General features: G+C 34.0%; 1 protein-coding gene across 3 annotated transcripts; it reads right to left on the bottom strand.

Annotated features, from left to right (window-relative positions):
• Positions 1-4,404: 4,404 nt before the first annotated feature.
• LOC131153992 (aspartic proteinase-like) lies at positions 4,405-12,975 on the bottom strand. Of its 3 annotated transcripts, XM_058106446.1 has the most exons (15): positions 12,585-12,723; positions 12,444-12,461; positions 11,044-11,418; positions 10,866-10,926; positions 9,227-9,321; positions 9,032-9,144; positions 8,658-8,826; positions 8,518-8,557; positions 8,288-8,352; positions 6,642-6,755; positions 6,434-6,498; positions 6,095-6,254; positions 5,505-5,624; positions 4,935-5,023; positions 4,405-4,811 (listed from the first exon to the last, which is right to left on the bottom strand). In XM_058106446.1, exons 3-15 carry the CDS (start codon positions 11,410-11,412, stop codon positions 4,727-4,729), a joined length of 1,545 nt encoding a protein of 514 aa, XP_057962429.1. In that variant the 5' UTR covers positions 11,413-11,418; positions 12,444-12,461; positions 12,585-12,723; the 3' UTR covers positions 4,405-4,726. The 3 variants fall into 3 exon arrangements, with proteins under 3 accessions (XP_057962429.1, XP_057962428.1, XP_057962427.1); XM_058106445.1 differs by lacking the exon at positions 12,444-12,461 and having other exon boundaries at positions 12,696-12,975; XM_058106444.1 differs by lacking the exon at positions 12,444-12,461 and having other exon boundaries at positions 12,585-12,861.
• Between the last annotated feature and the right edge of the window lie 2,181 nt (positions 12,976-15,156).

The raw sequence follows: 15,156 nt of genomic DNA, 5'->3' as shown, positions 1-15,156 counted from the left end.
TCTTTTCGGGCGGCTTCTCTGCAGAGTACTGGGGTATATGTAGGGAGGTCAGCCACGTGGCAGGAGGAGAAGGGTTGACAGCTTGGACCAATAATTGGGGGGTTGGGGAGTAATAGTGGGCACATGGAGGTGGCACGTGATCACGTGAGGTAAAAGGAGAAGAGTGCGGTGCGGGGCATGGGGCGGCACCACACATCCTGATGAGCCGATGCCATACAAATGGGGAGATGCATTGGATCACGCTTGGTATATTCCAAGCTTTGGATTGTTGCTAAAGAAAATGACGGAACCCCTCGCACGTGCTTTCAGAATTCTATGGGTTGAGCAAGATGGTATTTTTCCCTTTCTTTTTTTTTTTTTTGCTTAATTAATAATGGTTTTGTGTATTTTATGTATAAATAAGAAAAGAGAATACTGCATATTAGAAAATGTTTTAAGGCACGTTACAATGTCATTTTTCTTAAAATATTATTTGTCTCCACCAGATCGGTGTGTATTGAGTCGGCAAATGCGTTTACAAGATACAATGAAATTAGAATATATTCTGATATCAGTTTGCGTTATACACAAACGAAAACTGATCACAAACATCCTTAAAATAATCTGAATAAAAAATTTAAATTTTATTTTCTACAAAAAATAGAATTCAGATTTAAAAAAGATATAATTTGTGGAAGCTTTATGTAAGAAAGAGAAGAAAAGAAAAGAATGATGAATTTTCTGTGTTATTCGTGGAGTTAATTTTGTTTTTAAATAGACAAAATTATGCCTTTTTTGAAAGGTTTCATCTGTTCGAATCATATATTTTAGAAAATATTTCAACATTTTAATCTAATGATTAAAAAAAATTGGACTGACATTGGATCACAAGATTATGAATTTGATCATAGTCTAGTAAAATACGATTAACGATATGATAAACTAAATCCTAAATCACAAGACTGTAAATTTGAGTCTAATGAAATGCAATTGACGTCTTGGCAAATATATTCGAATAATATAGGTCTACCCCCGTTCGCACTAATGCATCGGGGTGAAATGCCATCCCTAACGCACTCGTCAAAATTTAAGAGACGTATGTGATATAATATCGCATTGAAACATATGTAATACAATGTTTATATTCAAATTCAAAACCTGTTATTGTGCAGAATTTGATGCAGTTGTAAGTAAAGAAAAGTGAATAAAGAGAAAGAAGAGAGGAGAGGGACAGTTGGGAAATAGTTGTCAAGTGGGAGGCAGCCAACTACCTAAACTTAACAGTTAAAAAGTCCCCACCATCCAGTCTCACCCAGTTCCCATGAACCCAAATGATATGTGTGTACTTACTTCGTTAGTTAGGGTTTAGCCTACACATTTTGGTCCACTCTGGTCTGGACCCACCTTAAGGTGAACATGAAGGGTGAGAATGCTTGGGGATTGAATGAAGACAGTGAAGGCAGGAAAGTTGTATGTTTTCTTTTCTTTGATTTTCTTATTAGAGTCTATTTAGTGTGAGCTATATAATAGGAGATAACGTATCTTTCATCACATATTATATTTCTCCTTATCCCTTTTAAAGCTAGAAGTTGAAATCTTTAATATAGATATCTCGAAGTTTAACTTTCAACATGTTATGCACAAGAGTTTGTTATCAATCGGTTTGTATCAAGGACTATGTACTTGGGTCGCATTTGGAACTTGAAATATATGAGGGGAAGGAAATGAAAATATAAAGGAGTCTAATTTTTTATATTTAGTTATCAAGAAAAATTAAAAAATAAAAATAAATAATATATCAAATCAATGAAAAAATTTTTTGATTTTATATATCATTAATGTTAAATTTTTTTGTTAACTTTTAATTATATTAGAAAAAATTTATTTTTAATAGTATTTGATATTAAAAAAAATATAATAAAAAGTGAGTTTCCAGCCTTCTCATTTTTTTTTTTTTAAATATCACTGGGTATCCACGTGCGTTTTACGCTCCGTGATTATTCACACGTCTTATGGAACTGGTCCCACAACATCATAAGAAAGGTAAATTTAGGAGCCCGGGGGTGAGAATTGAACCCGGGAGGCTTTTTACAAGCTGGTCGTCAAGCGCACTCCCAGAAAACGCCTTGCCACCTGAACCACGCCCTGGGGGCTCTCATTTTTCTTTCTTAATCATATTCACCATGGACACCAAATATGATGAAAACATAATTTTTTTCTTATTTTTCTTTTTGTTTCCTTCCCTCATCAAAATCTTCGATTCAAATCAACCTCATGTATTTTACATGCTAGAAGTGCTTTGTTTAAGAAAATGATGTTTTAGTAATAATACATATAACCATTTTGCAAGGCGTTACAATTTAATTTGTAGGTTATGATTTCTAAGTTATGGAAACAATTTTTTTGAATGAAAGAAGTAAAGTCTTCCCAAATCTAGAGTTTCGCTTGGTGTTGATTTTGGCTGTGTTTATCTTCTTTATTAGTTCTGTTTTAGTTTTATTATCCTAATTTGGTTAGTTTGCTTGTGTTGGTTTTTTTGGGAGAGTTTTTCTATACTCTCCCTTTTATTTTATCTTATAACCATGGTATTCTTCCGTCAAAAGTGAAGGTATATTAATAAATAAATAGAGGTGATGTCCTCTTTTACTGGAAAAAAAAAAAGTCTTCCCAAATCTTTTGAACAAATTCACCATGGCAAAATAAAGAAACTTTTGATAATTCAAATTGAATCCAGTCCGTCTAAATCTACTCATATCGGATTCACTTGTTAAACGAGTCAAATATAATTTTAGAAAAACTTATCCATTTTTAAATCTGTTATATCCAACCAATATTCGCTATTCTGTTACAAAAAACTATTTACTATTTTTACCTAATAGCCGCTAGCCAGCCAGCCAAATTTCCCATCCCAAAATCAGAGACTATACTCCCGACCACCCCATATGGTATGTTCTACGCATCCATCCAAATACTCAGTCCCAAAGCCCCTTGGGTCCTTCCAAACGTATTTGGAATTGTTGAAACTGTCTTCCCTCTTTGTCCCTAGCATTAAAAACCTACAACAACATACCCTACAATTAAAAACCCTACAACAACATAGACAGGCGAGGATGGACCCTCTCTTTTCTTCATCACGTAAATTATGTAGTCATAGCAATATGTCTAGTCACTAATATACAAAAAAGGCTAGACAATGTAGACATACAATCCCAACATATTTTGATCTCTCCATTAATTACGATACTCGTTAAGTTCAGTTAAATTCTCTACAACATAGACAGGCGAGGATCGACCCTCTCTTCTCTTCTCTTCATCACCATAAATAACGTAGTCATAACAATATGTCAACTAATATACAAAAAAAGCTAGACAATGTAGACACGCAATCCCAACTATAGCGCATCCATCCCACATGATCAACCATTCACACTCATGCATGCACGCACTTTTTTTCTTTTTTTCCTCTTAATTCTAAATTGTTTGAACATTGAACTTTAATAGTCCATTCATGGAATTATTAAATATTTTGTAGTATTAAAATACAGCTTTAGTTATTGAGTAACAATATGAATTACAAATCAAGTAGTTCAAAAAATTATTGTTAACAATGATGAATTATCTATCATTTATCATGAGTTATATAATCCAAATTGCCATCAATGTCGCTTTAATCTAATTTATTTTGTTAAAAGTATACTTCATGCAGAGTAGTTGAATCCATTTTAAGGTACTTAGGAATCATACTTTTGAATTTGCTTGAACCGAGCACAAATAATGAAAAAGGGGTGTAATCAACTCCATGTGCCTGGTTTTTTTACAAACGGGTATATAGTAAAATCATAACATAAAGATACATCTCCGCATGGCTGTTTCTATAAAATAAAGAAATGTCCTACTAAATGAGGTTTAAACTACTTGGAAGTAACCAATTAGGTTTACTGCAAAACCCCAAAATTGATTACTGATCCAATTTAACTACCACTGGATAGACCTCAATAAAAAATTTAAAAGTAACAAAAACAGGTGATTGAATTCAGTGATTCCTCGTATAAAATTATTGACACTTTTGTATGTAAACTGGGATTTTTGTTTTAAAAAGCTCACAAACTAAAAACTGAGCCAATGTGTGGCACATAATGAGACGCTCAAACTATGGATCCTCAATTTTTGTTCGGCTTGGGCATGCAAATGAGCCTTAAACGATACCAAAGGTACTAACCTAATATACAACATCAAAGACGTGAAAAATCCTGAAAGACGCACTGTAATTTTTCATATTTTCAATTCATTAATATCCAAGGCCAATCAGACTTTTGACAAGAGTTAGCAAGGGCCAAATGATTTTTTGCGATAACATTTAATTGGTGGATCCTTCCAGCTAGGCTCATATAAGCTACAGATCTTACAACACAAACAAAACAAAAATCCCACAAAATAAACATCTTACATTTACTTAAATTATTTCTCCAAGCAAACCGCACCTGTATTTAGTAATGTTTTAATCTAGCAACACACAGCAAGCGTATGATAAAACCCAGTGAATGTGAATAAAGCAGGCACTACTAATGAATCCTTGGATTGAAACACGAGGTCAAGCACAGCAATATTTACATGCATGAGTATTGTTCAAGGCCAGAGGTCCTCACTTTTAGAATCACTCCACATGACCACCTCTATTATGTTTGTATTTTGCCCGAATACTAGCAGGTATAGATACTAGCATAAAGAGGAGCCGAGCTCGCCTCATTTATGCTGCTTCTGCAAATCCAACTCTGAGCTTACCATAATCGAAAACAGTGTGATAGCGACCCATGAAGACGTCTCCCAGGATCCTGCATTGCGTGGTAGTCATTGGTGAAAATTAACACTAGTAGCAGTAGCAGTAGCAGTAGCATCACCCACAACATTAACAAAAATACATGAAGGAAAAATTACTAAAAATTGGGATAATATACCAGAGAGGTCCGCGAGGAGGAGGAACATCCAGAGCAGTGAAGCCACTGATGCACTGAGCCACAGGCCCTTCGCCAACTTTGAGGACGTACTAATCAATCCAGGACAGAGAATTACATGAGTGCAAAGCCATACAAATGTATGATTTTGGATTAGTAAATAATCATAGAGTCAAAATTAAAGCAGACAAAAATTGTTCATTCTAATTTGTTCTCCAAAAAAAACCCATTTCGATTCCATCCATGTAAAGGAATGAAATCATAATCAATCAGGCTGAGACCAATAGAAACTCTAATACTCCAATAATTAGATTGCATCACATATCACATAGCATGTTTATAAGGGTAAAAACAGATCAGATGATTCAATGAACATTAAGAATGATAAAAGATTCGTCTGAATGATGAATGACGTGTGCAAGTTTTCTGAAAGCTGAAATGATTTATGCAAGTTGTCTGGATGCTGAAATGAAGTGTGCATACTGTAGTTATGCAATATTAGCAGATAATGACATCATCCAACAATAATTTTTAAAAAAAAAAAAAAAAAAACCAAAATATTTAACATCATACCTCCTCCGGAGAGAGGTCAAAAGTTTTACCACCAATGGTAAAGGAAACACTAGGCATGGAAGACAGACTTTCACAGTCAACAGCAGATTCTCCCATTGGGCTCGGCATCCGATCACAAAGCTGCAGTGATATTAAGAAGCAGTGTCAGGCCATTATGAAGCAACTGATAGAAATGCACATAAATAAAAGGACAAAAGACTTTAACTCTCAGGTTTGACAAAAAACCAATGACCTCCATAAGGTTTCAAAAATTCTAGGAATCTCCCCTGACCAGAGGTTTCAAAAATCTCAAAAACCTCTCCTGATTTGTCAAAAAAACACAGACCTTATCTTTTTGTAAGGGGAGATTAGTGTCTTTTTCACAAACCTCAAGGGAGGTCCTTGGAATTTTTGAAACCTCGAGGAGGTCATTGTCTTTTTGCCAAACCTAAGGGAAGGTTATCTCCCCCCTTGTATTTTGCAAAAAGACAAGTTTTTTTAGGGAAGGTCTGTGTCTTTTTGACAAAGCTCAGAAGATGTCTGTGGCATTTTTGAATCCTCAAGGGAGGGAAGTGTCTTTTACTCTAAATAAAAATATTATGGCTATTCACCTCATTGATGTATTGCAATATACGATCCTGTGTCTGATTCTGCCTAAGCTGGCTTTGCATCCAGGCAACCGTCATCTCACAAGCAGAGCACATAGTGTCCCGTAGATCGGGAGATGATTTGCCACTGTTCTTCTCATCCACGACACTTTCAATTCCCATACTAGATAAAACATATTCATAATTAAAAATTAAGCTGCTTGCCAGCTTCAACAGAAGGCTTCCTTGAAAAAAAAGAAGGGGGGGGGGGGTGCTATTGTACAAAAATGAGAAACCGAAACCTGATTTGGTGGCTATGAAGAATTTTAATGGTACTTACGAAAGAAAATTTTTGAACCTTACCTAACACCACGAGTTCCATCAAAAGTGCATAATCCAATTTGGGAGCAGATCTTCTTTGGTTGTGCCTATTAAATACAATCCAATGATCAGTAGACAAAAGTTAAACCCTCTCCACTAATGTTAGACAAGATGAAAATACTCTAAAGAGATCTATAATTTTCTCAAACAAATCTATTAAAATAAAACATGCATCAAAATCCAGTTTTACCTCAGACAGTAGCAGATCCAAAATTGTTTGCCCATACTGTTGCACCACTGCCTTGCATTCCTGGCTAACAACTCCAGAGGCTCCAATGGCATGATTTATCATGGTAATCACAGGCTTAAAAAACACAACACACAAGCATGTGCGTATTAGTCCCAACAAATAGAATCTGGAAACATAATAATAGCATAGCAATGACAACCCTATTTTAAAGATTTTTCATCAAAGTGAAAGAAATGGAAGCAATGTTTTGAAAGGGAATTATGAGATACGGTTTACTTCACATTGAGGTGTAAGGCCTATGTCAATTTTAATTGCATATTTAAAATATATATATATATATATATATATATATTAAGAAAAGAATAAAATTATAAATATTTTTTTTAAAAAAAAATTCAAACATAATCTGTAAATTACTTGTGACTTCTAAGAATACTATCTTGAATTTGTTAAGTAAACCATGCCGAGAGATGAGATGAGTAGATGACCGACATTTCCCTCTTTTGTAGAATGCAACTCTCAATACTAAGGTTTAGGTTCAAGTTACTTCCATATTAAAATCTAGCAAAATCTAAGTAAAAGAATACATGCCCAGAATGCACAAGTGTCAAACAGGCAGACCATTTCTACAAATGCATAAGCCTAAGTGTATAAAAATTGATTTTTTAAATTAATTTTTTTTTAAAAAATGAATTAAAATTCAAAATAAATTAATAAAAGCCCATCTCGAAGCCATGCTTATGTATTCACCACTCTAGAATTTAGTATTTTAGACCATGCCGGAATGCATTTTGGCATGGCTCAATAAGGCCTTTTAAAATATCAATACAAAGAGACTAAAGATTCAAAGCACCTCCCAGCACACCAACTTATGAGATTTGGCAAATGTTCCAACTGAACATCACAATATGCTCATAATTAACAAATTTCAAACTTCTTTATAAACTTAATATCATATATTTGTTTGGGCAAACAAACTAACCTCCCCTGAGATCTGGCAAAAGACTATGAACTCTCTTGAGGTTTCAAAAATTCCAGAGACCTCCCCTAAGGTTTTAAAATTCCTAGGACCCTCTCCTAAGATTTGTCAAAAATATACAAATCTCCTTTTGGATTTTGCAAAAAAACAAGTTTTTTTTTAAGAAATGTATGTGTCTTTTTGGCAAACCTCATATGAGGTCCATGACATTTTTAAAACCTTGGGAGAGGCCTATGGCATTTTTGAAACCTCAGGAAAGGTCTCTGTCTTTTTGACAAATCTTAGGGGAGGTAGGTGTCTTTTGCCCTATTTGTTTTGATTTTGGTCCACATACCGAAACTTGGAAAGTAGTTCTATGGAAAGTGGCACTTGTCAATGAACATCAAACTATTTGCCTTACCTAGAAAATATATAGTAACCCCATGTTTGAAGAGGGTTTGGATTTTGATTTATATTGGATTTGGACAAAATGTAATACAAAATTGTATTAAAATTTGTCCAAATCAACCCAAATCCAAATCCAAGGTCTGAAATTCATGCTCCCAAACGCAGCATAATAGCATAATAAAAAACAACATTTGCTCCCACAAATATGGCAAGTGCACCAACTAGCACAACCTACTAACAAGAAAAAGTGTAAAATTAACACCAGTGAAATGATACATACCGTTGGACCAGCCAACAATGAAGTTCCTGAATCAGCAATTGCTGAACAACCACCAGAGCAGTATCCTGGATAACAGCACTATACATCAAGCTGATAGTGTTTGGGACTAGTAAACACATTTGATATTCAATATCTTCCCCACAAAAAGATACTTATTTTAAAAGTTATTTTTCCCTCTCCCCTTCTTTAATTTTCAAATAGTTGTATGGACCCATTAAGAGGTTGCATACCAGTCTCTTTGTCACCAATAAGAACATCACCCATTTGAAACTGTCAGCATGAAACAAGCATAAAAAAATGAACAGAAAATTAATAATGAAGTTTGCATATATGTTTAACAAAATAAAAAGGACATGTTTATATAATCAACCTGCCAATAGCCTTTCTTTGTCACAGGTACATAAGTGTGCTTGCCCTTAAAGTGATTAGGATCAACCCCACCAAAAACAATTTCACCCCCTTCATCTTCATCTGCATTGCGGTTGAGCCAAAATGAAAATACTGGATCTTTAATGAGGCCTTGTTTAACCATGTTGTACCTGAAATATATGCAAGGCTATCATGTTACAAATGGAATGTTCATACATGTTCAACAAATTCTGCAAGCAAGAAACCAAGAAACCCTTGGGGCTAGTTACTAAAGTTAAAATTATTATTGTGGCAGACTCATACAACTGTTAAGACAGGTAAATTGTGTAGTCTTGGTCAAGGGAAGAGATTAAAATCACAAGCACACATGCATACCACACTGGGACAGCATTTCCAACAGAAATCTCTTGAAATCCAAGTCCAAGTATACCATCAAACTTGGCCACCAAAAAAGTGACGCTAGGCTCTCTAGTAGCCTCAATAAATTCCTGAAAAAGGATTTATAACATGATTATTGTCAAAAAAATTTCCCAACCTCCAAGATAGAGAAAACAAACCGCAATAACTGACCTGATTCTTTACAAATACATCACCAACTTTAACACTATCTCGGCTAAAGAAACCAGAAATTGCTCCAGTGCCATAGTGAATGGAAGCAGATCTCCCTGAATGAAAGATGGAGCAGTCAGTAAGTATAAACAATACTCACTGCTCAGAATGACCTCTGACAATAGCCCCATGGCCCCTATCACTATGAGCTTGCTGTCACAATTTTAAAAATGTCCCAGAATATTAAGTGGCTTTTCAATAACCACATAGAAAATCATACATCATTCTAGAATGCTAATGGTAATACAAGGAAGGTAAAAATAAGCAATTTTGTAATACATGGAAAGCAAGTATAGAAGAACTCCAATGCCTTTATTTATGAACTTTCCAGGTTAAAGCTGCAACTATTATCAAGATTAGGACAGCAACGCTTACAAACATCATCATCCTTGCATCAACAAAAAGCAACTAAACAGCGATAGCGACACTAGACTAACAGATTCCCCTCAAATGGTAGCATGAATGTTCGTGTCTAAAATTAAAATCGGAACATCAAGATAATATTAATATATATAATTATGAGTTTTAAAGCTTCCAAAAAAAAATAAAGATTTTCTTTAAGACCTATAATGCAATACCATACTGCTAACAGCCAAAAACTTGCATTTCACTTTACCCGGCTCCTCAACCCCCTCACACAATCACACACACATACTGAGCCCCATGCACTCGTGAAAGGTAATGGAAAGGATAATTAGTTTGCTATTATAATCAGAAACATATCACCTTCCTATCGCCCTATTTTTAAGAACTCAGTATTCCATTATATAAAACAAATTTCCTAAACGCACCGCTATGCATGCGGAAAGCAGCATGTGATGGCATAGAGAAATAAATAATTAGCTCCCCTGAAAGTGAAATTAATTTGGTCCTCCACATTTAATTTGTATCAAACCTGCCCCTATTCATATTGTACAACCAATACAGGAAAAGTTCTCTCACCTTAGGTGCTATTTATAGGACGAGTCCAACACACCCATGGATGTGCGGCCAGCCCCCAAACCTTGTCCACAGCTGATGGTACTCACAATAGCAGACAATAGTATTGTGGAAATTTGATAATATAGATAGGTTGTTCTTTTTTTACTCTTTCTTTTTTTTTTCTTTCCTTTTTGGTGGGGGTAAGGGGAGACAAATGAATCAAATTCCCTAAATAAATTTCCTAAATTTCTTCCAAATCTACAAAACTTCAAACGCACGATTTTTTGACTTTTGCATTAACCACATGATAAGTCCAGCACGCCAATGTGGAAGTTTTACCTTTATAAATTCTATTAAATCACGCCAAAGTGCAAATTAATAAAAACTACACACCAAGGACCAAATTTGATTTGCTAATTTGGGGACCATCTCGTTATTTAACCATACAAGGGACAACATACTGTATTATACAAATGCCAACCAATTCAAAATTTCAAAGAAAACATTACAATAATGAAGAAACCAATTGAAAATAATGAACATTTACATCAGGCTGCTCGAAAAACAAACACCATATTGCAAACTTATTAATGAAAAGAGTCTTATGGATAGAATAGAAGGTAGTGAATTTCAACAAGGGAAGAGAGAGAGAGAGAGAGATCGGAGCAAGAAAACACACCATCTTTCCTATACGTAGTTGACTGGCTCGACTTGTACTTGGAATGGAAAAAACAAGCAATCTGTGTCAAAATGCACAAGCATTAGATTCTATTATCTGTTGCCAAGGTTTCATATTTCTATGCGAAAATATTCATTGGATATAAATTTTCAATACAGTTAAATACGTAACAACTCACTGAGAAATAACACTTAGATGATGGCACCCATAGATTAGAGCTACCCGTGTCAAAAATTACAGTAAATTTTTGAGGGGGAGTCCCAATACTAATTTCACCAAAGTATTGTGCATCCATGTAGTTCTTCAATGCTACCATATCAGTATCCTCAGAATCTCCAAGATTACCACGAAGATACTTCCTAATAGAAGCTTTTAATGGTTCTCCATCCTTGGACTCGAGTTGTGCAGCAAGACGGTTATTTCGATCCAATTTCATCTTTTTCAGTCCAATTCTATACAACCCATTGCTGGATGCAGAAGTGACCAGAGAGAACAAAAGAGATGAAAGAAAAAGAGACACCAGAATGGCTTTCAACTTGGCACCCATCTTAGCCTGTTTAGAAGAAGAGACATTTTAGTTTATAAGGGATAGGGAACAGTTGAAACAATCATAATTAACACCAAACTGAATACATAAGCCACTAAAATTAGAGATGACAATGTGAGTGAAAAAATATAAAGATTTAAGATTATAGAGAGCCAACAGTGGCTCTGAAACTCACAAAATTAAATAACTTTAATGGGGGAAAAAAATCAGGTGGATTCCACACGAGAAATATTATAGTGGATTGGCAGCAGCGACGCAAACAGTTAGCAAATTTCATTTTAATCTTGTTTCCAAAGATTTTTAAAAAAAAAAAAATGAAACAAATGATCGTAAAATTCATTTGCAAATTTACATTCTCCTCTATTTGAAAGCATTGAAAATTTACAGTTTTCTGTGATTAAAACTGATAAGACTAGCAAAAGAGTTCTGCAAAATGGAGGTTAATAAGACATTTTTTTTCTCACTGATTGCATTTCAAACAAGACCATCCAATTAAATTCCACAGTTCAACATATAGCAGGGCCAAACATATAAATTCATTAGCAAATGATTCTTCTTACAAAATCGTTAGCAAATAAAAAGAATTCTACTTTCACTTGCATTCCAAAACAAAGTGCTGTGTAAGGCTAGGACGTTACTGAGTGAGGATCGTATGTTCTGTCTAATCCCAAACATGGAAAAATTTATACCAATTCCTAGCCAAAGAAACGGCGCAGAAATGAAAAGACAAAATTTTCCTAATTTAACCTAAAAATTTTATATTAAAACTAAAATTAAAACGAAAGACTAGGCTACTAATATAGCAGATCATGAACCTACGCTCTTAATAATCAGAAGATATAACCAAAAAAATCGAAAAAAAAAAAACCTAATATTAAAAACTGCAGAAATTCGTAACCCCAAACATCAGTATCTAGATTAAGCACACTCACAGACTAAAGTTACTGCTATTCGACAAAAAAAAAAATCAAAATATACGAACACTCAAAAGTATAATCCAATCTAACAACATAAAAAGCATAATCACTTACTTTGTCAGCAATAATTCCCTGCGATACAATCAAAATAACCAAAAAAAAACAGTAATCGACAATTTACGAAATCGAAAATCCAAAATCTAAAATCTATAAGTAAAAAAATAAAAATAAAAAACGTAATAAAAAACTGCTCACCGACGAGAAGATCGATTCCAAAGAGTAGCAAGGTTGGGAAAACGTAGGAATGAAGCGAATTAAAGGTGCAAAGAGAGAGAGAGAGAGAGAGAGAGAGAGAGAGAGAACTACCTGTCAGCGACGGAAGAACCAGCTCACCTACCCGTCTTAAGCAAGTCTTGAAATGGGTTTTATAGACCAACAGAAACCGTCGGATCTGATGACCTCAAACGTCTTAGACTTTAACGGCTAACACAGGATTGTAGCTTCCCCTCACACGATTCCAAGTTCCCTCCCTTCACAGTCGTCTCGTTTAGCGGTCTCGCGGCGGAGGAAGCAAAGCATATTGGGTAGGGAATTCAACGCGTCACGGAGCACCGTATTAGAATGAATCGTAGCCATGGCAGCCGTCGATCCTATCGTCAACGGTGATGAGAATGCGTATAGGAGAGGAGAGCGGTGGGCCCTGATATGGGATTGGGAAAATGACACGGCGCAAATTGGTCTAACGTTACAACGGAATGCTTACGTGTCCGGGAAGCGCGCTTGGTGGCCACCGTAGCACGCGACACGTCAGTGCAGTATGAGCACTGTAGGGGGAATCCTAGTGTGTGAATAGCTACAGAGAGATAGGCAATCCTAGAGTGAGAGTAGCTACAGAGAGATATTTTTTAAATTGAATAATTAATTTCTTAAACATTCTTTTATTATCATAGTTTTTTTAAAAAAATTACAAAAGAATGATATAATTTTGTTATTTTTATGTTCAATTTTACTTTTAATATGTTTTAAGTTATAAATGCATCATTAATGACTTGTTTGGTTCTACAACAAAATTAAAATTTTATATCTTATTACTCATTTTTGTAAAATATTATAAATTGAAATATTAAAATTTTAATTTTTTTAATATTTTCTTTTATTCATTCTGCACAAGAAAAAAAATGAAATTTTTTTTTTGTCTAGGAAAGGAAACTCATCCCCAAAAAACCTCTTTTCTTTGCCTTTGATTCCACATCCTTATCTCGAAATAATTTGTTGGGTTCGTTTAAACATTTTGGACACCATTCTTAAAGTTGTAAAGGTATCATTAATGAATTATTTGATTCTGGAAGAAAATCTTATTTTTTATTATTTATTTAGTAAAATATCGTAAATTAAAGCATTAAAATTAAATTTCTATATTTTTCTTCTTTTTAACGTCTTCTAAGATTTAAAAATATTTAGGAAAAATATAAATTAAATATATAACAAAGCAGAAAGTCTTATAACTCATAACACGTTTTTTTCCTTTTTTTCCTTTTACATATACAGAAATAAAATTTACTTTCTTAATTATTATTCATATTCTATTACATTTTCTTTCTATAATAAAATACTATTAAAAATGAAATTATGTTAATCATATGTATAATTAATTTCATATATTTAGATAGTTAAAGAAAAAGGCCGAGAAAAAATACTAATAAAAATAAGATGAGAATTTATAAAACAGGATTTATTTAAATAATAATTTAAAAATTCTTTTTCATGAAGTTCTTGGAAACAAGAAAGTCCATCTATTGCTTTTTTAGAGTGGATTGAGGGAAGGAACAATAGAAGGAGACCATTGCGTGAAAGCAAAAATAATGATGTTACAATAATTTCCCTAGGCTATAAATATAAGGCCAAAAATCATAGGACGGACCGACGGAGAATGCCGTGAGGTGATTTAATTGTTGGCCGGATGACAAACAAGCCCATTATGATGCGGCCCAAATTCTAATGGGCCAATATCCCTTGGGCCTCAAAGCCATATCTGTACATCACAGTTAAAAACATAATTCGGATTTGTAACTGCTTCCAAATCACAAATTCAAAACTATAAACACTTGTTATCTCATTCTAAATTATTTTAAGTTTACCTTTATCCTCTCTCACAGTAACTAAATCACTATTTCTCATTAACACACTATGTTGTTTATGTTGCAAATGTCCAAACCATTTAAGTCGTTCATTCCTTACCTTATCTTTTATAGGAGGTACGCCTAACTTATCATGAATATGTTTATTTCTTAATTTATCTTTTAACATTATCCTACTCATCCATCTAAGCATTCTCTTCTCAACACTTTCACTTTTTAGATATGTTGTTTCTTAATCACCCAACATTATGATCCATATAACATAACTATTATTACAGTCATTATATAAAACTTCCCTTTTAATTTTAAGGGTATTCTATAATCACAAGGCACACTCGAATCACTTATCCATTTTACCCAACTTGCTTGAACTCTATATATTATATCTTCTTCAATTTCTCTTTTGCTTGCATAATAGATTCAAAGTATTGAAATCTACCATGCTATTAATTTCTTCATCACGAAGTCAACTTTATCTCCAATACTCCTATGATTTTTTAAATTAAAAAATATAAATTTTAAAAAATATAAATTGTTAAACTGGACAATTTTGGGGGCAACTCGTGGTGGAATTAGAAGGAGTGAACGTCATGTTGATGCATCAATATAAGAAAAGCAATAGTGTGGCTAATTTTCTTACTAAGGAAGGAGAAATGGAAAACAATGTAATTTACAAAGAACACATTCTA

The sequence above is a fragment of the Malania oleifera genome, chromosome 4 (genome assembly GCF_029873635.1).
Source record: "Malania oleifera isolate guangnan ecotype guangnan chromosome 4, ASM2987363v1, whole genome shotgun sequence".
Classification (NCBI taxonomy): domain Eukaryota; kingdom Viridiplantae; phylum Streptophyta; class Magnoliopsida; order Santalales; family Ximeniaceae; genus Malania; species Malania oleifera.
Note: the sequence above shows the minus strand (reverse complement) of the source record. Positions and strands in the feature narration are given on the sequence as shown.

Coding starts and splice junctions, on each gene's coding strand:
- LOC131153992 (XM_058106445.1), bottom strand. CDS start 11,412: ATGGGTGCCAAGTTGAAAGCCATTCTGGTGTCTCTTTTTCTTTCATCT. Junction 8,827..9,031: donor GGAAATGCTGTCCCAGTGTG/GTATGCATGTGT, acceptor CATATATTTCAG/GTACAACATGGTTAAACAAG. Junction 5,024..5,504: donor TTGACCTCTCTCCGGAGGAG/GTATGATGTTAA, acceptor TGGATTGATTAG/TACGTCCTCAAAGTTGGCGA.